Here is a 24,037-nt window from a genome sequence, read left to right on the forward strand (position 1 = left end):
AAGGAATAAAGTTTTATTCCATACATAAGGAATAAAGTTTTAATTTCTCTTTGTGTACCAGCCCATTTCTACCTGGAGAGTGTGTCTTACAACAAACAAATTTGTTTCTTTGAAGGAAAATAGAGGGAAAGAACTAGCGAATGAACTAATTCTTACATTTTTTTCCCCATGTGTTTAATCAGTATAACATCAGAGTACTGGTCAGCAAGAGTTTCAAGTATGTAAGGACTCAAGATTTGAGGATGTGGCTCAGAAGGCAGTGCTTGTAGCACAAGGCACTGAAAAGGGGAGGGAGAAATGGTTTGGTTTTTTCAGTGGCTTTGATTAAGTAAATGTTATTTTTCCTTCCTGTTGCAGTGTAACAAGTAGTGCACAGGAATGTAAGCCTCTGGGAGCTAGAGAGGAGGTATGAATTCATTTATTCCAGGTGCTGGCAGAAAGGATCTTCCAAGAGAGAACAGCTAGACAAATGTGGAGTTTTTATAGCTCAGAAGACAAAAATTATCTTCTTTTTGTCATGTGCTTTTGCAAAATGCAGGATACATTTGAACAAGAAGTCAGTGAATCACTCACTTATGTTTGTTGTGGAAAGGGAAGAGCAAACGGCTGCTATGCAAAGTGCAAATGAAAACTTGGCTTTTAAGTAAGCAAATGCATCATTTTCCTTTACTCATGCAGCCACAGAAATGCATTTCTCAGATGTTTTCAAAATAACTTTAAGAAACTGCAGAGAGGCACAACTCTTTCCTGAGCTAGTGTGTGAATATTGTGGTTTCTGATCTAGATTCAAGACTGAAATCCTCCCAATAAAATAGTTTAAGCTAATAAATAGCAGGTGAGGAAAAATGGTGCAGCCATAAAATACCCATGTGTTACTGTTCCTGCTTAACTTTGTAGCTGCCATAACTCCTAAGAGTTGCTGCTGTATCTCACTAATGCTTGTGCTGAACTGTTTCTGGAATCAGATTTTTAGCAAGTGGAATCATTTCCAGGTTTCTGAAAGAGGAGACAGTACGATCTTCAAGCAAGCTTCCCAGAAACAGCAAATACACTTGATTTAGAAAATGTTTCTCTGACTTCATGCTCTTCGCCCAGTATTACCACAGAAAGACTTAATTATTCCAAAAAGCTCTTGGAATAAAACGTCTACTTAGTCTCCTATGTTACTCATCCTTACTGACTAAGAAAGCTCAACTACTAGAGTCTCACCACAGTCCATGTGTCAATGGTCATATTCTCAGCTGTGCAGTGCCACAGATCCAACAAAACATAAAAAAAAAAGTTTATATGTTGCCAGGCACTCTCTCTACACTCTGTCAATGCAATACTTATTCTCAGTTCTAGCATTCAGCTAAAATCCTCTCACTACTATCTAGGGAAAGATAGTGCCTTAAATATAAGAGTTATTTTGTTAGTCATTACTTTTTTTCACATTCCATGGTTTGCGGTTTTTAACTCCAGGCAGTCTGTTTTATATACAGAATATATGTGCAGAGGAAGAATAAACACTGCACACTATGTATTACAGGGCTGATAGTGGCAGGATGCCAAGAGAAGGTTGAATGGATAGATATTTTGGGTCTCTTTACCAGGTACTCATTTTTGCAGACATTGCAGTACACTTAATACTCCATCACAAGGTCCCATACAGCTAGCTAGTGTCGTAGGCCCAAGGGCAAATGTTTAATTTATGAATATAGCATTGGCTATGTAGAGTATGTCAGTGGATTAAGCAGGGGGTTTGTTCTTTGTTTCTCAGCTCTGAGGTTTATTTGAGACAGGTCACCTTTCGGCTTCTGCTTTTTATATATCTTTTTCACTAATGTGCTCAAAGACCTTTTAATGCTGGAGGCAAAAACACTGCACTGAATTATACAGTTTAGTTAGAAATCTTTAATTCATTGGCGCTGCACTGCACTGCTGGAATCTGAGGCATTTTGAAGTAAAAGAAGACAATCTCAATAAGAAGTACATTTATTCTTAACCAATGGCATTATTTTGCTCAAAGCAGGCTTTTAGATAGCTTTTAACATCCTAGCACCTGAATATCTTCCAGTCCTCCTACCCATATTTTTATCCATATTTTTATCCATATTCTCCTCCAATTTATTATAGGAAGCTGAGTCACAGATTATGTTAATGACATGCCTATGGTAATGTAGGGTGTTAATGCTGCAACAGGAACTTAATTCAACTGTTGTTGCTGCCCAGTAGCCCAAAGGCTTTTCCTCTGTGGCTCATGCAACTGTGCTGATGGCTCCAGTGCTCATTGCTTCTGAAAACAGGCACAAGGGCCCCGCGACTGGCCCATGGCTCCAAACACAGCAGCAACAAATCACTCTGCTGGAGTGCTAGGGAAGATTAGTGGGAGACTCCAAGATGTGCTGGTTTTCCTTCTCTGTGGTTTCTCTTATTATAATTTTGATGTCACTTAAGCTAGAAACTCACTGGTTTCAACTTCACTTTCCTTCTTTTCCTGATTGTGAAATGGAGAGGAAGGAAACAAAATTATCAGCTGTACGGGATGGGGGGAAAGAGAAGGAGGGCATTTGTGGTAAAATTAAAAGTAAAGTTTTGCAAACACCTCTACTTTCTTCCTCTTTTTTTTTTTTTTTTTAACTTTACCCTCTGCTTAAATAACACTTCATGTATATGTGTGTAATTCAGCACCCTGAAGGTATTGTAAAGCACAGATATATGAACTCTGATCCTTGATGCTGGGTACATGTATCTTTAAGCCATAGTCCTAGTGTCTTCTTTTTTTATACACAGTCATGTTTTCCACTGGTGCACTAGTTGCATGTTAGGAATAATTTAGCGGTCTTTACTGAGGCAAGGTGTAGGATTTAACTGAATAAAAGCTACATGGGAACTCATGTTAGCCAGTAACAGAAAACAATAAATGTATGGGGATATCTGGATTGTTAAAAGAGAGTTGCTTTCATATTCATACACACAGGAAGATGGTTACCCGGTGCATTTTTGTCACAAAGGCTACAGTAGCTTCAGCCTGCAATATATGCATTTTTTTGAAACGGCCACAGACTTAAGATAGGCAATGTACAGTCTGTTTGCACTGCCCATACCAGAGCTGTATCAGTATCAAAATGTAAAAACAAAAGAGAGGGAAAGAAATAAAAATTTTCTCAATACTCCTATTGAAACCAAATACTTCATTTGATCTTTTCGTAACAGGTATTTGATGGTCCCAGCAATGAAGCACCACTTCTTGGAAAACTCTGTGGAACTCAGCTTCCTTCTCCTATCACGTCCTCCAAGAACCTGATGTACATCCGAATGAACTCTGATACAACCATCCAGCATAGGGGCTTCAGTGCTCGCTTCACTGAAGGTAATTTTGCCATTTACATTAACACATATTTGTCTACTCACCACTTTGTTTGCATTAGTCACAATCTCTTAGCACAGCTTATAGCGCGAAGTGTTGTTTCTATACATACTGCATACCAGTGTGTATCTTTAACAGGACTGAATTTTTCCAAATTGCAGATTAAAGAATTTAAAATCTAAGGACCATCTTAGATTCTTTGACTGGGGAAAAAATGTACTTCAGCTACCTATAACTGTCCTGAGAAAAATGTGCAACTGCCAGTTTCCACAGATGTAGTGACAAAATAACATTTTATATGTCCATCCATGTGCATGAATCTGAAGAGCTATAAAAGAATTCTGTGTGGTGCTGCTGACGAAGTCCACGAATTCCCGTCTGCAAGCCCTGCCAGATATCAACTATCCAATTTGTGGAGGACTAATTGGTATTTTACATGGTTTCTTTTTTAATGAAGAATTACAGCAACTGGGCAGAATTTCTCATGAAATTACATAGGATTTGACAATTGGAGATTTTCAATTTTTTTTTTTTTTCCAAAATAACTTCAGAAACACTTTTCCCCCAAGATACAGCCACTTAAATTTTGCAGAGGCAATCTCTTCCTCTCATTTCCTTAAGATTCTTTTCACTATAAATTAGTACTTTTCCCACAAATACTTTTTTGTTTGAAAATCTTGTGCAAAAATTAGAATAAATAAATCAGAAATTTGCATCAGCAAAAAACTCAGGAACCACAGTTATTGAGGTATTAGTTAAGGTTTTTAATTGGCAATTTCTGACTAACAACTATGAGAGCTTAATTTCTTAAAAGTTCTCAGAGCACGTTTACTGGATTAGGCCCTGCACAAAACATGCCTGGTGAGCAAGTGCTTCCTGGTTAGGATGTATGCAACTCAGCTTTCCTCTTCCTGAGAAAACCCTGCAAGTCCCATCTCCTGCTGGATGTTTTAGGCAGCACAGTAGGATAAATGAATCTCATTCTTTGGTACCTAACTCCCCCCTGGCTGTTTAAAGCAGTTATGTGTTAAACTCAGATCTGGGGGATTATGATGAGTCAGTATGGTAAGAAATGAGACATGGCAGCACTCAGCACTGCTAGGGAAAGTTATGCAGTCAGCCAAGCTCTTGCACATGTGTAACATTTCACACAATTGCAGTTTTGTTGACACAGCTCACAAAAGTATCATGCCAATACAATGTGATGCCATCCTTGGGCATTGGAATGTTCTGGAGATTGGAATGTTCTGGAGAGTTTCTTGTGATTTTTTTTCTTCTTAGTTGCCAACATAAGCAAATGATCTGAGAAATGGGTGTATGAGTGTATGACAGCCAAGTTATTTTGATCCCAAGATTGCTCTTCTGGGCTATACGGAGCTGATAAAGATGAGGTCTGATCCCAGGTTACTCCGGCTTCTCTCACATGTCAGCCAGGTGTAGCATGGCCTGTGGATCCAGGTCAAGAGTGTATACCCAGTGCTGGTGGGTCATTGAGCTAGTCCTCAAGTCTCTTCTGATAAACTACTATCATGAATTTGATCCTCATTTCACATTGATTTAGCATGTTACATTTTATGCATTCATCTTCATTACAGAATCTAAGATATGTGTGTAACATACATAAATATCTCTCTGTATGTGTTTCGTCCTAAAGCATGCGGAAGTTTCATAGAGTCAGATTCAGTTGGGGCAGCAATTTCCTCTCCTCTGTATCCTGCCAAATACCCAGAAAATCAGAACTGCAGCTGGATTATTCAGGCTCAGGAACCATGTAAGTAAAAACATCTTTTATAGTTAGCTGGGATGACTAACATCCTCACCATCTTTTCTGTAATAACAATACAAAGTTCCTCCTTTATTTCTCTAGGAAGTTCTGCATCCTGGTAGTTGGAGAGTGTGGCTCTCCTAATCTGTCCTAAATCAGATTTTACTGTAAAAGATTTAGTGCATAGTGAGGAAAACAGTTTACAATTTTGTCATCTTAGCTGATTTAGTGTGACTCAAATGTTGCAATTATAAATGAGGTGTTGAACACTGTATGAAGTTGGACTTGTCTGCGAGAATATCTAAGTAAGAGATTTATATATAATTATAGCGCTTGTATTTAGCTGACCTTATTTTGGTCTGGATTTCTCAAGCTAGAGTTGTGTTAGATCAAATCTATGCTGTTAACATAACAACTATAAAAAAACCCAACATCAACAACAAAAAGAGAACAAAATAAAAACCCAAACCCAATTAACTAATGAGAAAAGGTACAGAGGAATTTCAATTTCAAGTACAAATAAAAAATAAACAAACCAATCTTATGCGCATAGATACACCCTGAGATGTTCTTGTCAAATTTTACACAGATTTATGATTGATCATAAAACACCAAATATTTTCTGTCAGATACTGCTATTACCTTTAATACCTAGTATTACCTTAACTTAGTGTAAGAGTCCTAAAAAACATTTATAATTGGATAATAATATCCTGGTAACATAATTAAAAATAAACATTTATTTTAAATAGCAGCTACTGAACTTCAGTTGTAATCTGATATTTAGCCATTGTTGTTAAAATCATAGAACGTTCCAACCACATTTATAAGTTTATTTTGAGAAGTTATAAAATGAAAATCAATTTGCCAAAGAAAACACCAACACAAAAATCAAGAGATAAGCAATACTTTTTTTTTTCTGTTTTAGCATAGTTTGTTATACAAACACATGAAAAGAACATCAACAAAGCTCTTCCTCACCTACACAACATTTATTTTGAAAGACAATCTTTTCCTGGGTTCAGGTGGAAAACTCATACACAACTCTTGTCTCCTGAATTACATCAGTATGAGAGACCAGAAAAATGCTTTATAAGTAGCAGCCTGTATATGTAATGACTTCCTCCACTTATCACCAGGACCACTACATACCACATGCCAGTCACACAGCATTACATACATACATACGTTACATTATGCAAGCATGTACAATAGATTTAGCCAATGACAAACCACCGCAGAGTTCCTGCTCTGCTTTTACTGAGAAGGCCAGCAAGTCTCCTGCTCTTTGCCACCCACTGTGTTTATCCTTTTAGCTGTGTATCCTGAGGACCTGCATTGACAGCTGTAATTGATTGACTGGACAGGACACAAAGGAGTGCCGAAAAGGCAGACTAGGCAGCTGAATGCCCGTCAGTGGCACCCTGCTGAATGCAGCGCCAGGGTCCATGTCTGTGACTTCAGTTTGTTCTAGCTAATTAGTTGTAGTGCAGAGGAAGCAAAATATTTGTGTCAAATTCAGGCTTGGTCAATGTGGGGAAAAAACTTAGTTATCTTCTAACGCATGAGACTCGTTCTGACCCTCTCGAACTGCATAGGAGCTCTATGGCCAGGAGTAAGTACTGTCACAGACTGGTGTTGAGGACAGCCTCTTTTCTTCCACTTGTGACTTCACCTTTGTTCATATCAGACAAAAAGAGCAATACGAGAGTCAAAATTACCCTGAGTCAGAGATCCTCTTTTTCAGGACATAGCCTGCAGTCCAAGGGTGTGGAAAATCCAATTCCATACAGATATAGCTGAGGGTCGTTAATGATCCTTTAACCAGTCCAATTGATGTATTTGAAATGTTACAAAATGATGAAAGAACCAGCTCTTTCTAAGCCGGGAGCAGGACAGCATCAATTCACATTTTGTCTGGATCTATAGTATAGATCGCAAAGGGACAGAAGGTCACGGATGTGTAGAAATAAGTTTTGTTCCTGAATGTGTGTAGATTTTTCCATGTTGTATTTGCTGACATTTTCAGTACATAATAAAGCTGTTTAGATACTAGGAAACTTAGATTCATGTGTATGTGTTAAATCCTATGCTTCTAATGTTGATTGTACTAGAAAGTACTGAAATAGGAAGAGATTTACCAGGACATTTGCAGTAAGGATTAATGCACTTCCATCAGATTCATTCCACATATCAGGGAATAAATTATTTCATTTGTTTACATGTAACAATTTCTCTGTGAAATGCCAAACTTCTTTTTAAGTTTTTACTCTTTGCTGTTGCCAGTCAACCACGTCACACTCTCATTTACTGAAGTTGATATTGAAAGCAATGGACAAAACTGCACAATGGATTTTGTGGAGATTTTGGATGGGAATAACTACGAGGCTCCTCTTCAAGGTATTGTGCCTTTGCCTTGTTAATTTATATATAGAACTACACCCAAGGTAAGCAGGAGAAGGTCTTCTGTGAGTGTTCTCCTGCTTCATGGATTTTCTCTGATAAAGGAAGCTCCTTGGCTACTCTGACCAGAGGAGACTGGGAAGGGAGGATAAGTCTTCATTGTGAATAGCACAGTCCCCTCAGGCTCTGACTGTGTTCCTACTAACCAGTAGTTTAGGGCTGACTCCAGCTGCCTTTTCCTTCCTCCTCAGCTGAACAATATTGGGAACCAAGCAATTCAGTTTAAACTGAACTCCCAAATAATTGTACAAAAACAATGTAACCCACACTAATAAGCACAGTTCACAGTAAACACAGGTAAAGAAAGCTGCAGTTTTCTAGGAGCAGAAAATGGATTTTCCTCAAACCCTGGCAAGTCTGATTTTCTGCTTGTTCCTGAGTTTTCTACAGCTTTCTCCTGACATCGCTGTTCAGAGGCATCACCTTCAAGTGGCAAGAGGAGCCTGGAGCAGCAAAATTCAGTGCTTATACTGCCAGGAAGCCCTGAGAGAGCCCTGGCCACAGGGTGGTCCTGGCTCCCCTCACATCCCTTTGTGTGAAATTTCAAATTCCTTTGTGTGAAATTTGGAGTATCTGTGACTGATTATGCTTTTCATTACTCTACTTTTGTATATACTCCTTTGTCAGGAGTCAGGCTGTACTCAATTTGAATGGCTTGTGACTAAGAACAGAATTGGGTTTTGGTCTCCTGCCCTTGGCTTTGACTTGGCAAAAGGACCAGAATACTAGCTGCTCTCTTTCTTTTTCTATCAGATGCCTTTCTGCTAGATCATGACTCATATTCTTAATCCCCATGTTACAATCCATTACAGGAGAACTGGTCTGTTATTTGTTACGTGGGGTTTTTTTTTGATCAGAACCCAATGAATGAAATGGAAACTACTGTCAGATAAATTTGATAGGATTTTATTTTAATTTTCAATTAGGCTGTAATTTCTGGATAGAGTGAACACAAAGGAGCTCAATAAGAGGATAGCCAGTGACCAGGGTGTCTGGAGTGCAGGAGGTCCTTCCTCTGTTAACAAAAATTGCCACCAGACTTGAGTTCTGTGTAAATGAAATGGAGTATTTCGGTTTTTATGTAGCTTGTATTGACAGTGGCAGTTGTACACAACAGATGTTACTCATGGTTGCTGTCAGTCATTGTTAAATTAGCAATAGTAATTACATGCTGAACACATTTTTTTCTCTCTGGCTTTCTCTTTCAGGCCGTTACTGTGGCAGTACTATACCACATCCTATCACTTCTTTTGGTAATGCTTTGGTGGTGAACTTCATCTCCAACAACAACAGCATCGCTGCCAGGGGTTTCCATGCCACCTACGCTGCATCGTCATCATGTAAGTCCGTATGACAGATGTTGCTAGCTTATGCCTCTGTCTTTTAAGAAAAAGAAATGATCCTGTATCTCTTTGTCTCTCTGACATACCCTTTTTAAAAATTCTCTATTGCCCTTCCTCTTTTTGGCCAAAGTCTCAGCAAGTATATCAACAAGCTAAAGAACAAGAAGACAAGGAGAAATGCTTTCTCGATTAGCAAATGCTCTGTCTCTGCCAAGGTAGTTTTTTTTTTTATGTCACCCTTCTCAAGCCTCTGCTGTCTCCTTCTTGTTGCAGCCTGCGGGGGTACTTTCCACATGGACAGAGGAGCTTTCAACAGCCCTGGCTATCCGGAACCATATCCACTCAACACTGAGTGTGTCTGGACGATTCTCAGCTCCCCTGGCAACCGGCTCCAGCTGTCCTTCATGTAAAAAAGCATTGCCAGGGGTTATTATTCAGCCCTTTAACAGACCTGAAGGAAGGATGCTCTATGTTTATTAGGAAATGTAATTACCAGATGATAAAGCTGGAACATATTTTTAGAGTAACTTGGAAAGAGAACACAGCAGTGGTTAGTGGCAGCTTGCAATCAGTGTTCTCCTGTGTTAGTCATTGCTTATACTAAGACATATACAGCATTATATGAATAGATGGTTTATTGTTTGAGCAACACAGGATGCTGAAGAAGCCAGTTGTCACTCACTTATAAACAAGAGGAAATTTAGCATTTATCTGCCTTTGTGAAGAAAAGAAAATTTCTACTATTTCCTAACTACTGGATTCATTGTAGTATTTATTATATAGCTGAAAAATATAGAGGACCAAGATACTCCACAGATTCTAGGGTTAAAATTGATATTAAACTCTTCAAAACTTCTCCAGCAATTACAGCAGTGGAGGTACAACAGGGGCCAGGAGAGTATCTGAAGGAATTTTGTTTTCCCTTCAGCAAAGTAACTTTCCTTTGAAGATTTACAGGAAAGTTACACGTGATCCACAGAACAATGTGGAGTCCTTTAGCAGAGTCGTTAAGTTGTTCTTTACCCATGAGGTGGATTTCTGAGCCTCTCTGTTTCCGGGCATCTAACAGTGGCTGCTGCCAAGAAGGAGAGCACTGACCCTTTGCAGTCAGCTTATCAAGAATGAGCAGGAAAACAAAAGTAATTCTGAAACCTGCATTTACAGTTAATCAGAACAAAAGGAAAATTTGCCCAGTAACATGCTGACTGCATAAGGTGCAATTTGTGAGGTATGGATGGATTCACTAGTGCAATAAAAAGGACATTCTGTTCCTCCTTTTACTCACTGAAGCAGAGAAAAAGTACTACAGCCTGAAAACATTTTCCAAGATATTTGCTACAAAATAGTCAATAACCACTTTTCAGAACCAAAACAGAAATCTAGTGTGAAGCAGAAACTCAGTGGAACATGTATTCAGTTATATAAAATGACACTGAGTAAATGTAACTGAGTAAAACTCTTTTTCTTCAGTTACACATAGCTGAAAGACAAGCTGAAAATATGGGAAAGCATAGAGTAATCGTGTTAGAAAGCAATATTTATTTTATTTAATTTAACATTAGGAGTTTATAAAGTTTTGTTGGCATGAGGCATTCATTTTCTTCAGCTCAGTCTGAACAGAAATGCTTGTCTTGCAATTTGAGGGTTAGCTTTGAATTAGTCTGAAGGATATCCAGATGAGTGGTTGGAACCATTTCACAGCATGTGTATGCTGAACACATATGGCTATATTCAGGACTGAAGGGGAGGAGCTGTTACCAGAAGATTAGAAAGCACAAATATTTGGGGCATTGGTTATAAGAGACACTCTCTGGAATCTTCACTATATATTCATAGCCTGCTTCTGAAAAGTATATTGGATTGAATCAAAGCACTTCACTTAGAATAACAGATAATGGTTTTTAGAATACATTTATCATTCAGCTTAGTGCAATAACTAAAAATTTATAATTTGATTACTAAATACTGTTCCTTTCCTAAGGTAAAAATTGGTTTAGAAGAGTTCATAGCAATCATTATTATTATTTTGCGCACCCAGCTATGTGAAACTCAGAGATGCCAAAGAAACAGTGACAATTCATGGATCTGGAGAAACTGCTAAGGGATTTCTGAGGTGTTAACTACAAATGAATCTAGGCTTTTGGCAATCGTTTTCTCACCAGAGAGTGTACTGAAATAATACACATATGAAAGGGCTGCAAACTGATTTGTAAGGCTAAAAGTATTCTCTGCATCCAATAGATGTGTATCCAGTAAATAGTCTGACCTGGGCTTATATTAAAAATCTGGTTATATATAACCAAGAAATATTATGAAGGTTTGACATTTCTTTAAAAGTTATAACTTTACAAACTGAAGCTCTGTTATAAAAGAAGGGGCTAGAAAAGAGAGAGCCCTGTATCTGCAGTACTGCCAGCTGATGAGAGTGGCTTCCCTGTACTGGACGGTTTTGCTGCTGTCATCTTAACTGTTGCAGTAGGATACCAGCTTCAGGGGGATTAGTGGCTTGGTAGGGCAACCTCTATGGCATGTGCCAGTCATATGCCTGCTAATGCTCTTCTACTGCTCTTGAAACAGAGCGTTTCAGGTGGAAGATAGCAGCAGCTGCACCAAAGATTACCTGGAGATTCGTGAAGGGAACGATACAGGCATGCTGGCAGGACGATTCTGTGGGAGCTCTTTACCTTCAAATTATACGTCTATCGTCGGACATGTCCTGTGGGTCAAATTTGTCTCGGACAGCTCAGGCACTGACACTGGCTTCAGGGCCACATTCTCTCACTGTAAGTAAATGTTATCTAACAGAAAACTATTCTGTTATAACACTTCCGAAACAATTTAAAAGTGATCGTTTGGTGCTGTAAAATCTATTAGAAAATGTTTGTTGATGTCAGTAAGGCTGTAAATTCACCTAAAAAAAATTTTGTGAAATATCTGCTGAATGTAAAGGGGTGATCTAAAACACAACTTATGTGGTTTATGTAAGTTGTACTTACATACAACTCGTGTATGTAAGTATATTAAGTATAACATAATCAGAAGAATTCAATGTGACATTCTATCTTTTTAAATTGTTGTAACAGACAATATTTATTCAGATTGATCATATTACCTTTCCAAAAGCAAAAAGTTCCATGGATTACATAAAATGTCCTCTATTTCATTGACTGTCTTCTAACAGTCTATCACCTGGTTTTCAGATTCCCCCTTCAGCAATATTGGGCTGTGAAGATGCAAAGAAAAGTTATATACTAAAAACTTCTATGGCATCCCTAGTTTATTAGTAGCCTGTTAGAGTTAAAAAGTCTTTGCTACCTGTGAGTGAGGAATGGTATTTAATTTTTATGTTGCCATTTATTAGGCAATTGACAAATTAAGAAAAAAGCATTTATTTCCCAGCTTTTCATTTTGCTTTTTGAGTACAACTCCATTTTCTTTTGAGTCTATATTCCAGTTTGGATCTAGATGCCATCAATCAGGCAGCAGAATTAGAAGAAAAGGAAATTATGCCAGTTTATAGATACAAAATTTCAAGGGACCAGTGCAAACATCAGTCTGACTTGCTGCATCAGCAGACTGCTGAAGCTAAATATCCACAGCCATTCTGATTATGCAAGCTAAACTTCTAATAATTTTCCTTACTTAGAGACTTTTACTACTGATTTTCAAAATGAATGATCAATAGTTCCAAGCTCATTCAAATCATTTTTTGCAAGAACACACAAAGGTATTTAAAAAATAATTTTAATTATTTATGTTTCTTGGGAAGAAATGAATATGAAGTAGGCAGAGTCATGGGGGAATTTAGATGTGCCATCTTCCCACCTCTCCTGTATGTAGAGCCACATGGCTCAAATGGGTAGTTTTCTTCAGATAAGGGCACACTGCATCCCTAACAACAAGAAAATAATTAGATGTGCATCCTAGGACTGTCTGAGACACAAGTCTATGCCTCACAGTGCTGTCTAGTCCTAAGTAAATTAAGTCAGATCGGCCAAAATGAAAGATGTATTCCAGGCTGGGCCCCAATGCTTCTTTTGCTGTATGTGGATTAGAAGCATTAGTTGTCTCTTTCTTGATTTCAGTGTATGGAAATGACGTTGTGGGAAACAGAGGACAAATAGCTTCACCACAGTGGCCCACAAGTTACCCTCACAATTCTAATTACCAGTGGAGAATAAGCGTTAATGCTTCACAAGTTATCCATGGCCGAATCCTGCAGATGGATATTGAAAATCACGACAGATGCCACTATGACAAACTAAAGGTGATTTCATTGTGAGAAGTTATTTTATTTCCATTAACTTTGATAAAAATAATGGATAGAGAAACCCATGAGAGGAATGGAAGAATTTCCAAGGATCTGATGTGGCTTACTGCTTTTGCTATGTCATGTTTTCAATAATTATTAGCTATAGGAAGGGTCACATACTCTTTGACCCCCTAAGAGATATTTCCAATCTGTAAGTTTGAAACTTATTCAAAATAAGTTCACGATGATACAATCCTGAATATTCAAATCAAAGAATTTCAAGTCAGATACCAGATTGAACTTTGCTCTGTGCTGGTCCAGTTGAGGACAACAGTGATAATAACATCTCAGTGCCTTTAAAAATAAGTTTATTTTAAAATCCTACAAGGAACAATCCTTTACTTACACCTTCTTTGCTCTCTACATCAGTAATTTGCTGTTTGCCATAGGAAAGTACCTCTTTGGTTGTTTTTCTGTATCCTTTTGTAATACAGTCTAGCTTTTTTTACCAGGCTAAAAAATACAGCACGCGCGGTGCAAAGCAAAATGGAACAATAGAGGCAACAAGTTGTTTGTGAACTTAGCTAAACATAAATACTTAGTTAAATAAGATAAATATCTTCTTGTCTCTCTCTTTTTTTTTTTATTAACCGGCTGATTCGCTAGTTAATACTATTTCAGTATATTCAGTATAGTCAATTCCCTATTAATTCACTGATATCCAAATTTAATATTAGATCAAAAAGGAAACATAACTCTTTCCTTCATCTCATGTCAGATTTTAACAGCATCTTCCTTCTTCTAACTCATCCTGCTTTTCTATGTCTGTCCCTCTGAAAGCAAAATCAGCTAGACATTCAGTGAGTGTGAATCAGCCTGACCTTTATCCTGACTCAAGGATAAGATCTTCAGTGTAATAAGAATGTTTGTTTAACATTTCCTAGCTTTCTCTACTGGTCATTTTTTAATGGGAGTAAGAGGACAAGAGCACAAATAGGTTTGAAAGATGGCAGGAGAGAAGCATCTTTTAACCAGCCATGATTTTAGCTTATAAATAAATCAAATTTTGAAAAATATTATTGCATATTTAACTTATAAAATTTAAAATATGTGTTCCTCAGGTAAGGAAAAAAAAAAGCAAAAAACAAAAACCAAAAATCAATCAATCAACACCCACCCCCCCAAAAAAAATAGTAAAGACACTCTCCACCCCCCAAAAAAAAAACCCCAACCCCAAAACAATGCTTTTTTTTTGTTTGTTTTTTCTTTCCTGGAGATCATGTTAGTTTTTCCTCAGCAAGGAACAAGTTTGTATCAGTGGACTTTTTTAATACAGAAGGCCAGTCCATGCCCCCAAAGAGCAGCTCTTTAATGGGGAATGAGCTGAATTTGATGGCTTCTATTAAGATCCTGCCTCTGTGAAAGCATCACAATTAACAACAGTATATAATGGAAAGGGAGATTTTGTTCCTTTTGTTCTGAGAGATTTCTCTCTAACTGGGATTTGCTGAATGATCCCTCAGTCATTTAAAGAGAGTAATTTTCTCCTTGGAAACTCGCTGAGTATGGGTTGGATTAAAATCTGTCTGAGTGAAGAATGGCACTGTTGTCCTTTCTGCAGGTTTATGATGGGCCCACCATCCATTCTCGTCCTATCGCAACATACTGTGGTGCAGACTCTGCTTCTTTTGCATCCTCTGGCAGTTCAATGACAATCCAGTTCCAGTCAGACTCGTCTGTGGCTGGAAAAGGCTTTCTTTTGGAGTGGTATGCAGTGGATGCTTCTGCTGTTACACGCACCATTGCTAGAGGTGGGTTTTCAGTTGGTTACGTGGTTAAAAGTGATCTAGCCAGTGATATTCTGAGCTTTACTTAGACTCCAAACCAACATCCCCACAAGACAAAGCCCTAGCTGTTAATGGAGGGAAAGCTTTCACTGACATTTTAAGCATCTTAATAGCTTTGTAAAACAATTTATAGGGACTCTCAGATATAGTGTTTTACAGTGTTTTAAAAATGAGCATGTTGCTAAAGAGGTGTTTTTCTTTACACAGGTATTTCATGAAAGCTAAACAGTTTATATGCTTTGAAGAAGTATCCCTCCTGCAATACCATTCTTCAATCGCTGGCCATTGTGGTATAGAATCATATAATGGTTTGGCTTGCAAGGGACTATAGGCAGGACACCCTTCACTAGGCCAGGTGCATAATTGATTATATGGGCACTGTTCCTTTCTGATATGCAACCTGCGTTAAACTGTGGTAGATGCTCTCAGGTCTTTTGCTAGATACTCCTAATGGTAAAATAGGTCACAACATTGCTGCACCAAGTAGCACAGGAACATCCTTATAGCTCAGGATTTTCAGGTTTTGTACTCCCAGTCCAAACTGAAGTTGAAGAAATGCATTCCTGCGACTACACACACACCATCACTGTGCCCCCATTGTGCTTAATTATAGGACTGTCATCTTAAATGATATGAGGGAATGTTCAGTTTAAAAAGAGGATGCTTTCATTTTTGTCTTCTTGTACATGACAGGTGCATGCGGAGGGACTGTAACAACTGAAGAAACACCTTCATTCCTCTTCTCACCGGGCTGGCCCATGAATTACAGAAATTTTGCTGACTGTGTGTGGCTCATCAGAGCTCCTGGATCCACTGTGGAATTCAACGTCCTGGCCCTAGACATAGAATCTCACAGCTCATGCAACTATGACAAACTTATTATCCGAGATGGTGAGAAGCCAATCTTGCCCTGCCCCAAAAGCATGTAATAGATACCCAAGGTCCCAATACCTGGAATTTTCATGTCCATTGAGCTTAAGCCATCTAGATAGCAATGGGAACATGCTCTGAATCAGTATTCTTCCTCTGTGCTGTGACATTCTCCAGTTAAAATAAAAGTAGCAAAGTCTAGCAAAATATAGGGTGGTCTAATCAAACATTTCTCAATCTGGAAAGGGTTAAAGATCTTGAAAAGCACCTGCCTGAAAGTGTGAGCCACAGCAACCAATAGGCAGATGTGAACTGACTTGATTTTAACACTAATGTGTTCTTTTGATCTCAGGAGACACTAGTCTTTCTCCAGTGCTGGCTAGTCTGTGTGGACGAGAACCTCCTGGGCCAATAAGATCATCTGGAGAGGCGATGTTCATCCACTTCATGTCAGATGCAAGTGTCACTGGAGCTGGGTTTAATGCCTCTTATCAAAAAAGTAAGATTTGTTTTTCTTCTCCCCCAGATAAATGTCTGCCTTGCTGCTAACAATGGTGTAAGGAAAGAAAAGACTTTGGCATTTTTAACAGCTGTCTACAGTCTATCTGATTAATCGCATAGACCACTTATTCACATCTCATGAATATGCATATAAATGTCTGACTCTGCAAAGGTAAAATTTGCTATTTTCCCAGCAATATAATACAATAAAGCATGATTCAACCAGGCCAGTCACTTTTCAGAAGTAGGAAAAGTGTGTGTGTAAGTTTATAACAGCTGAGCTGAAGGGTGAAAGAATGCCCGGCTAAGAGAGAGAAATGAATGACTCAAAGCATAGACAGAAAACAGAGACAGATGCAGAAAGCTGTGTAAGTTCCAGCAGGAATGTCAGCAATTTCAGCGGCACTCCTCCCACATGCACCCAGGGATGGTAACAGATTCCTGAATGGGCTGAGGCACCAAGGAAAGTGTTAGGATTACAATGGGTAGCCAGGGGAAGTTTTTCTGGCTGGCAGCTTGAGTAGGTGACAGAAGTTTGGTCCATGGCTAGAAGCAATGTACTCAGATAGTGTAACAATATGCTCATGCCATGGGAGGTCCTCGGCATAGCTGCCTGCTTCCTCGTCTGTTAAGTCTCTGAGAACTCGGTCTCACTTGTCAGGATGTTTGGTGTGTGTCATCTTGCAATCTGCTAGCTTGTATTTGGGAAATCATTCATTGTGCGCATTGCTCTATTCCCCTCAACTCTTCATACACTTCCTTCAACATTTGCTTTTACCCGTTTACATCTTCCTTTTAGGAGACCGGGTTTTTCTCTAGATGAAAATGTGAATAGTTGGTGCTAATATTATTTTCTTTGCTTCAACTCATTTTTCTCAGGTTGCGGAGGCTATTTACATGCAGGCAGTGGTGTGATAACATCCCCCAACTACCCTCAAGACTATGCTCCTAATCTGAATTGTTCCTGGCATGTATCCGTAACCTCTGGATTTATTATTGCCGTCCATTTTGAACAGCCTTTCCAGGTTAAGAATGAGGATACTTCCTGCAGCCTTGGAGATTATGTAGAGGTGAGGTTATTGGCTAGGTCACCAAATCCTCAAAGCTATTAAAGCTACAGAATCTTGTAGATTTCACTGTCAGCAAGGCAGCCCAGGTTGTCAGGCGGTGGGAATACCAAAGAGAAATACCACAGATATTATTTCTCTCTCTCTCTCTTATATATTGCTGCGCATTAAATAATCACTAGATTATTGTTCATAGACACACACCCCAGCTGGAAGCATTAAGATGTTATGTGCTCAATGTTTAGATGCTGTTTGCCTGAGTAACATTAGCAATTTCTCTTCTTCTAGCTGAGGAATGGGTTAGATAACGCTGCCCCACCTTTGGTGTCTGGAAGAGGGAATGGGCGGTTTTGTGGAAGCAGCCCCATCTCTACCATGTATACCACAGACAATCAGCTCTTTGTCCAGTTCATTTCTGATAGCAGGAATGAGGGTCAAGGATTCAAACTGAAATATGAGGCTAAAAGTCTAGGTAAGTCTATGAAATAAAAAATTCTGCTGCTCAATAGATACAACTTGGAGCTTGTCCTCTTTAAAGGAGGTTCTTGTTATAAGTCTCAACCCTGGTAAAATCAGATGTCTGCAAGATTGTCCCGTTTCCTTCTAAACAGAGATAGCTCCAGGTGACCTGGAGATATTAAAGTTAAAAAACCCTGGAATTTATGGGAAACCCTTTAGCAGGGAAGTAGCAACTATAGTTAGGAAGAGTGATGTTCAAAATTCATACAGGAAAGAAAAACAAACCAAAACACATACCTGACAACAAGAACATTATTTTGAACATAGAGTACACAGTGCAAGTCCTAAATGATGGCAGGAATGATTTAGGCTAGTGTGTCTAGAAAGGTGGTAACATTTCTCACAAGTTTTACTCTCAGCTGAGAAAATAACATTCCCTGCCAGAGCTGATATTTTTTGAAAGAATGAAGAAGATGGAGACTCAGGTTCCAGGAGTAAATCAGAGTCTGCGTTTGCAGTTATTCCACTGTACTCATGACATATGCTGCTTGGGACACCAGGAGACCTGCTGTTAAACAGTGTAACTAAACACAACTGAGGCCACCTGTCAATCTACTCAAATTCTTAAGTGCTTGTTTTCTGCCAACTTTTCCCACAAAGAACCATTCTTAGCATTACTGTCAGGGATTCATGAAGAGAATAGATGAAGCTGTACAATAGTATTTCTACCAACCACTTCGATTTATGAAACTTGACTAAAACCCTGTGTTAAACCAGTATTGCTAGAACATGGCGGGGGTGTGTGTGTGTGTGTGTTTGACAGAAAGGTTCTGGTTGAAATAAAGATATTTCTGTGGGATAAAGGACCTGAACAAATCCTCATATTTGCTCTGACTGGCATTCCTCACACATTCATTATTGTCTCAAACAGAGATTTCAGGTTTTGGAAAGCGGAAGCAGGGAATGATTCACAAAAGTATTGATGAGTTTGGCTTGCAGGCTTTCTAGCTCTTGGGAATTGGGGTAGGAACAAGGCAAGAAATATGTTTCCTACTTGGTTTAGAAGCAATCCAGGGAAGAACTAATAGCAGTTGAATTTGGGGCCCTGAACATTTGGAAATGAGGAGGGCTAGGTAAGCTGGAGCACAGGAATATAGCATTCTACTGTATTAAAATGTTTTCCTATAGTAAGCAGTCAAATGCATTTGGTTTTGGTATAACTATATGACACCAGAAAGAAACTGTGTTGGAATATAGTGATAATTCATATTCTTGATGCTTCACACATTTTCTTAACATGTGTTTTTTATTGGTGATCTTTTCTTTCCCAGCTTGTGGAGGGAATATTTATATCAATGATTTCAACCCCAGTGGATATACATCTTCCCCCAACTATCCGAGCAATTATCCTCCACACGCTGACTGTGTCTGGACCATAACTGCTCCTAACGGACATGCAGTAGAGCTGCAGTTTGAAGATCAGTTTTACATTGAACCTTCACCAAAGTATACATCCACATTATTTTCCTGTGTTTCTTCAGAGACTCTATTATTTCCCTTTTACTTTCTGTAATTCCCCCCGAAGTGCATTTCCAGATTTACAATGAAAAGTGGTTAGGAAATTATTGAGACAGATCACTGAAGCTATCAGGCCACTGGCATACATTCTTAGGACTTTGCAGATATTTTGGGTCTTTTTATGCCCACCTAAGTAAGACCCCATATTTGGATTTTAATTCCCTTCATCTGTTTTATTTCTGTTCCTTAATTCAATAGTCATCAATGAGACTTACTAGGGAATATCTGCTGACTCTGAATGCTGCCTAAACCAGTATATTAATGATGGTCACAGCTACTTTAACAGTGCTGTTCATACCCCTCCCCAGGACTTGCTTCTGTCGGATCTGATCTGATCATAGACTGGGCTTGGGATCAATCTTTCTCCATGTTTCTAGCACTTCTTTTGATTCAAATATTACATAACTATCACAGATTATGAGCTTTTTGATCCTGCCCTGGTCACACTGCATGGAAACTGATCTAACTTGCTACAGCTTCATGGCTTTGTGCACATACTGAAATGATTTCAAACCATTACCACCATACATTGAACCGAAAAATCTCTCCTCTTCTAGCTGCACTTCCAGTTACCTAGAGCTACGTAACGGCGCTGACTCCACTGCCCCCATCATTGCCAAGCTCTGTGGAGATTTGATGCCAGAGTCACAGAGATCCTCAGGAGCTGTTATGTACCTGAGATTCAGGTCTGACAGCAGTGCCACACACGTGGGATTCAATGCCAAATACTTCATTGGTAATGCTTGCATTTATCAATTTCTGATTTTAGAGAAGATTTTGATCTCAAATGTTAGGCTCTTGTAATAGGGCTTAAACCATGCCTATAGCGTGGATACATGCCTTTCAGTTAGTGTTAGAGCTAAGGCATCAGAATCATCATATAAGTTAACATTAGCATGTTCTGCACTTAGGAAGAGGTGAAAATTAGAGAAATGGAAACAGGAAAGTGCTCATAGGTCTTCAGCAGTGGAAACAACAACTGAATAACCTCTTGTCAAAGGCAATTATCAAAGAGGCAGTAGGAAAAAAGTCAACATGGATTAAGTCATGTAACATGATTTGATTTTCAGCGTGCAAACTTAGTGTTGCTTTCATGAGCAGGATCCTGAAAGGGAATGCGAATATCAGCTAAGAGCTGGTAGGAGAAGAACAAATTAGGAGCTTCTCTATGTAAATGTAAATAACAATGCTGCTAGACAAACGGGGCACCACAGCAATGGGCTGAAAAAGGAATGAACACTGAGAAACATTATTTGCCAGCTGGGAAAAGAAATACTTGAAAGTTATTTGCTCTTAAACTACAAAAAAAAAAAAAAAAAACCAAAACCCAAAACAGCCAGGATTAGAAAGCACTACCAAAGCTTTAAAATTAAATAAAATAGTTTTCGATCAGATTCAGAAATATGCTGCTTTTTTATTTTTATAATGTTAATAATCTTCAAAGAATAGCAGCTATTATGTTAGTATCACTCATATAGGAAAGTCTAGGACTTACTTTGCTTAATTTCTCAACGGCAAAGTAGTGGACTATATTGCGTTGCACAGAATTTTGCTGATTGTGTTAGGTCTCAAGCACTTAAGCCAATGTAGTGTGCTATTATATTTCTGAATGAAAACTGAAGCAACTTGCATGAAAACAGTGTTAGTATACAAAGTCACAGCCACAGTTTATATTTATCCATAATACATTTCCTGTATCTCAGCTGTATGCCAGTCATCCTGGAACAAATCACAAGTCACTCAGAAGAGCAGACAGCATGAACAAAACTGTTACTGCCACGCAAAGATTGTAACTAGTAGACACACAAAATACATTGTAAAATCCATTAAATTCCACCTGGGAATATTATTTGCTGTAAGCCTTGGTATTGTGAAGTTCTATTTGCAGGTACCACAGAGAAATGAGTTTTCAGAGAGAAAATTAAAAATAAATAGCTGCTTCCTGAATTGTGCAGTGATCACTTACCAAGCACCACAAGGAGTGGAATGTGAACAGGAAGGGGCTACAGGAAAGAGGTGTCTGAACCATAGCTAGAGATTCAGACCAGCAATCAACTTTTGTCGGTCATAAAAGATTTAGATCCACATTTAGCAAACTAAATTTCTTTGTAATTATCTGATACATCATTCCAAGATTTTCTGGTAAATATGGACATGAGTAGAGATTAGATATAGACCTTGAAATCTGTAAGTTTTCAAATTAATGATAGGTACTACAGAGAGGAAGGGATGCTTGCAATGGTAGGGGGTGTGTGGGGAAAAAAAATCTGAACTAGGACTGGTTGAACTAGAAGGAGAATGTAGATGACTTTTAATTGGAAGACAATTCCTTGTTTATTACCACAGGTAGAGAACAAGTCCATTGTGCCTTAGCTTTAAGTCTTGTTTTGGAGAAAAGTCATCTCTCTGAGGTCCTTCAGTCAACCAGACAATGCTCTTCCTTTTGCAGCTTCCTGTGGCGGGACAGTGATAGGACAAACTGGCATCATTGAAAGCATGGGGTATCCTGAGCTTCATTATCAAGACAACCTGCTGTGTGAATGGTTTCTGCAGGGTCCCAGGGGCCACTATCTTACCATCAGACTAGAAGACCTAGATATTCAAAACTCTTACAACTGCACAAATGACTTTGTGGAGATCCGAGAATACAACGCTTCTGGTCAGAGAATTATTTCAGTGTTTGTCTTCCCTTTCCTACTACTACTGCAAAACCTCACCAGAGGTTCCTGAAAGCATTTCTCTTTGAGTACAAAGTAAGCCTTTTCAATGTGCAATATTTACTTCTGTCTGCCTTGCTTGCTGAAGAAAAGTAAGGCAAACAAACCCCTTCTATTTCCCAGCAATAACTTGATTTTACCCCTGCCTGTCTGATTTAATAGAAAAGTGATCCCTCAATATAAATATAATGTATTAATATAAAATTGTTTTTCTATGTGATTTTTGCAGGAAATTTGTTGGGCAGGTACTGTGGTAATACTCTTCCTGATGCTGTGGACACCTCTGACGCTTTTGCTTATATTAAGTTTGTCACTGATGGATCAGTCAATGCCCGAGGATTCAGACTGCACTTTGATTCCAGTACTGAAGGTTGGATTTGTAAGGTTGCAAGTTACTTTCAGGAAGCAACATACACCACAGACCACAATTGCACTAATATAGCATATATTGTAGATCACTTTTTCTTGGAGTGGTATTTGCCCTTAAAATTAAAGTCTGGGTTAAGTATGAATAAAGCTCTCTGATCACTACTTAGCTGAGCTGAAATGCTCAGAAGCAAGCAGCCTCCCACTACAATGGATGTTGCCATCAGTGGTAGGTCTCACACAAAGAAGCATGCCCTTCCACAACTTTTCTATCCAGCAATCAATCAGTCCGGATGTCCTTATATACCCTTCCCACATCCTTCTTGATGAGGAGGAAAGTAAAGAAATGCTGTGGTTTTCCTTTATGATATTCTGTCCCTCTGAGGTGAGTGGTATTCTTAAATCCCCCCAAAAACAATAGGGTTTAACCAATAGAATTTAAGCAGAATCACAGAACTACAGACCCACTGAGGTTGGAAGGGACCTCTGAAGGTGAGGTAGTCCAACCCCCCTGTTCAAGCAGGGTCAGGTAGAGGAAGTGTCCCAGAACTCTGACAAGTTGAGTTTTGAATGTCTCCATGAATAGAGACTCCAAAACCTCTCTGGACAATCTATTTCGGTGTTCAACAACTGCCCTCACAGTGAAAAGTGTTTTCATATGTTCAGATGGAATTTCGTGTGTTTTGATTTGGGCCTATTGCTTCTTGTCCTCAGCTCAATGACTTCAAAGAGCTACTCTGATCAGGACTAAGGATATAGACTTATTCCTGCTTCACACTTCTCTTTCACATTCTTTAGTGTCCATGCAATGCTTGTCCTACCAAAATATAGCTACTTTTAAAGAAATTCATTGCAGTAGTGGTCTTCAAAAATCTCTTATAACCCCTCTTAACTCCCTCCAGCTCATTTAAAAGCTCATCTGAAGCTTCCTTATTCTTGGTTTTTGCTTCTGCAATAAAGTAACAGAGGGGGGAAACAAATGCTAAAAGAATGTTATTCCATTCTCAGGATGCTGTTATGCAAGCATGGAAGAGAAACTGTATTAGCAAAAAATTAATGCAGGTGGATACACAGATCAGACTATTTTGCAGGAGTCTGTAAGGGTGAGGAAAAAGACTAAATTTCCCACTGCACTCCATTAAACTACGTCTTCATTTTAAAAGGAAACCAAATGTGGGCTGGTAAAATTATACCATTAGTCTCAGAAAAAGAAAAATGCACTCTATTCCCAAGGCTTTTAGTGCTCTTTCCTTAGGACAAAATTTGATATTCATAACAAAGCTAGGAAAAAAAACCCAAAAAACAAACCTGTGCTGAAAAAGTGTTGCTTAAAATCCTTGAAAACTTTTTCTCTACTTCTATTAACCAGCAGAGGAAAAATACATCCTTCATCATTAACCAAACTAAGACCCTGCTTGTTCTGCGTTGCTCTGCCTAGTCATCTGAAAGGCAGAAATTCT

General features: G+C 38.7%; 1 protein-coding gene across 3 annotated transcripts in view; it reads left to right on the forward strand.

Moving 5' to 3' along the window:
• CUBN (cubilin) overlaps positions 1-24,037 on the forward strand; it is a 144,187-nt gene that overhangs the window by 76,082 nt on the left and 44,068 nt on the right. For all 3 annotated transcript variants that reach the window (XM_030483226.1, XM_030483238.1, XM_030483246.1), the window contains 16 exons: positions 3,196-3,352; positions 5,004-5,120; positions 7,401-7,514; positions 8,786-8,917; positions 9,194-9,326; positions 11,498-11,703; positions 13,006-13,187; positions 14,794-14,983; positions 15,713-15,910; positions 16,242-16,388; positions 17,270-17,460; positions 17,746-17,929; positions 19,248-19,422; positions 20,052-20,230; positions 21,944-22,153; positions 22,441-22,581. In XM_030483226.1, the coding sequence (XP_030339086.1) occupies positions 3,196-3,352; positions 5,004-5,120; positions 7,401-7,514; positions 8,786-8,917; positions 9,194-9,326; positions 11,498-11,703; positions 13,006-13,187; positions 14,794-14,983; positions 15,713-15,910; positions 16,242-16,388; positions 17,270-17,460; positions 17,746-17,929; positions 19,248-19,422; positions 20,052-20,230; positions 21,944-22,153; positions 22,441-22,581 (2,656 nt within the window). The remainder of the gene's footprint in view (positions 1-3,195; positions 3,353-5,003; positions 5,121-7,400; positions 7,515-8,785; positions 8,918-9,193; positions 9,327-11,497; positions 11,704-13,005; positions 13,188-14,793; positions 14,984-15,712; positions 15,911-16,241; positions 16,389-17,269; positions 17,461-17,745; positions 17,930-19,247; positions 19,423-20,051; positions 20,231-21,943; positions 22,154-22,440; positions 22,582-24,037) is intronic.

This window comes from Strigops habroptila, chromosome 1 (genome assembly GCF_004027225.2).
Source record: "Strigops habroptila isolate Jane chromosome 1, bStrHab1.2.pri, whole genome shotgun sequence".
Taxonomy (NCBI): domain Eukaryota; kingdom Metazoa; phylum Chordata; class Aves; order Psittaciformes; family Psittacidae; genus Strigops; species Strigops habroptila.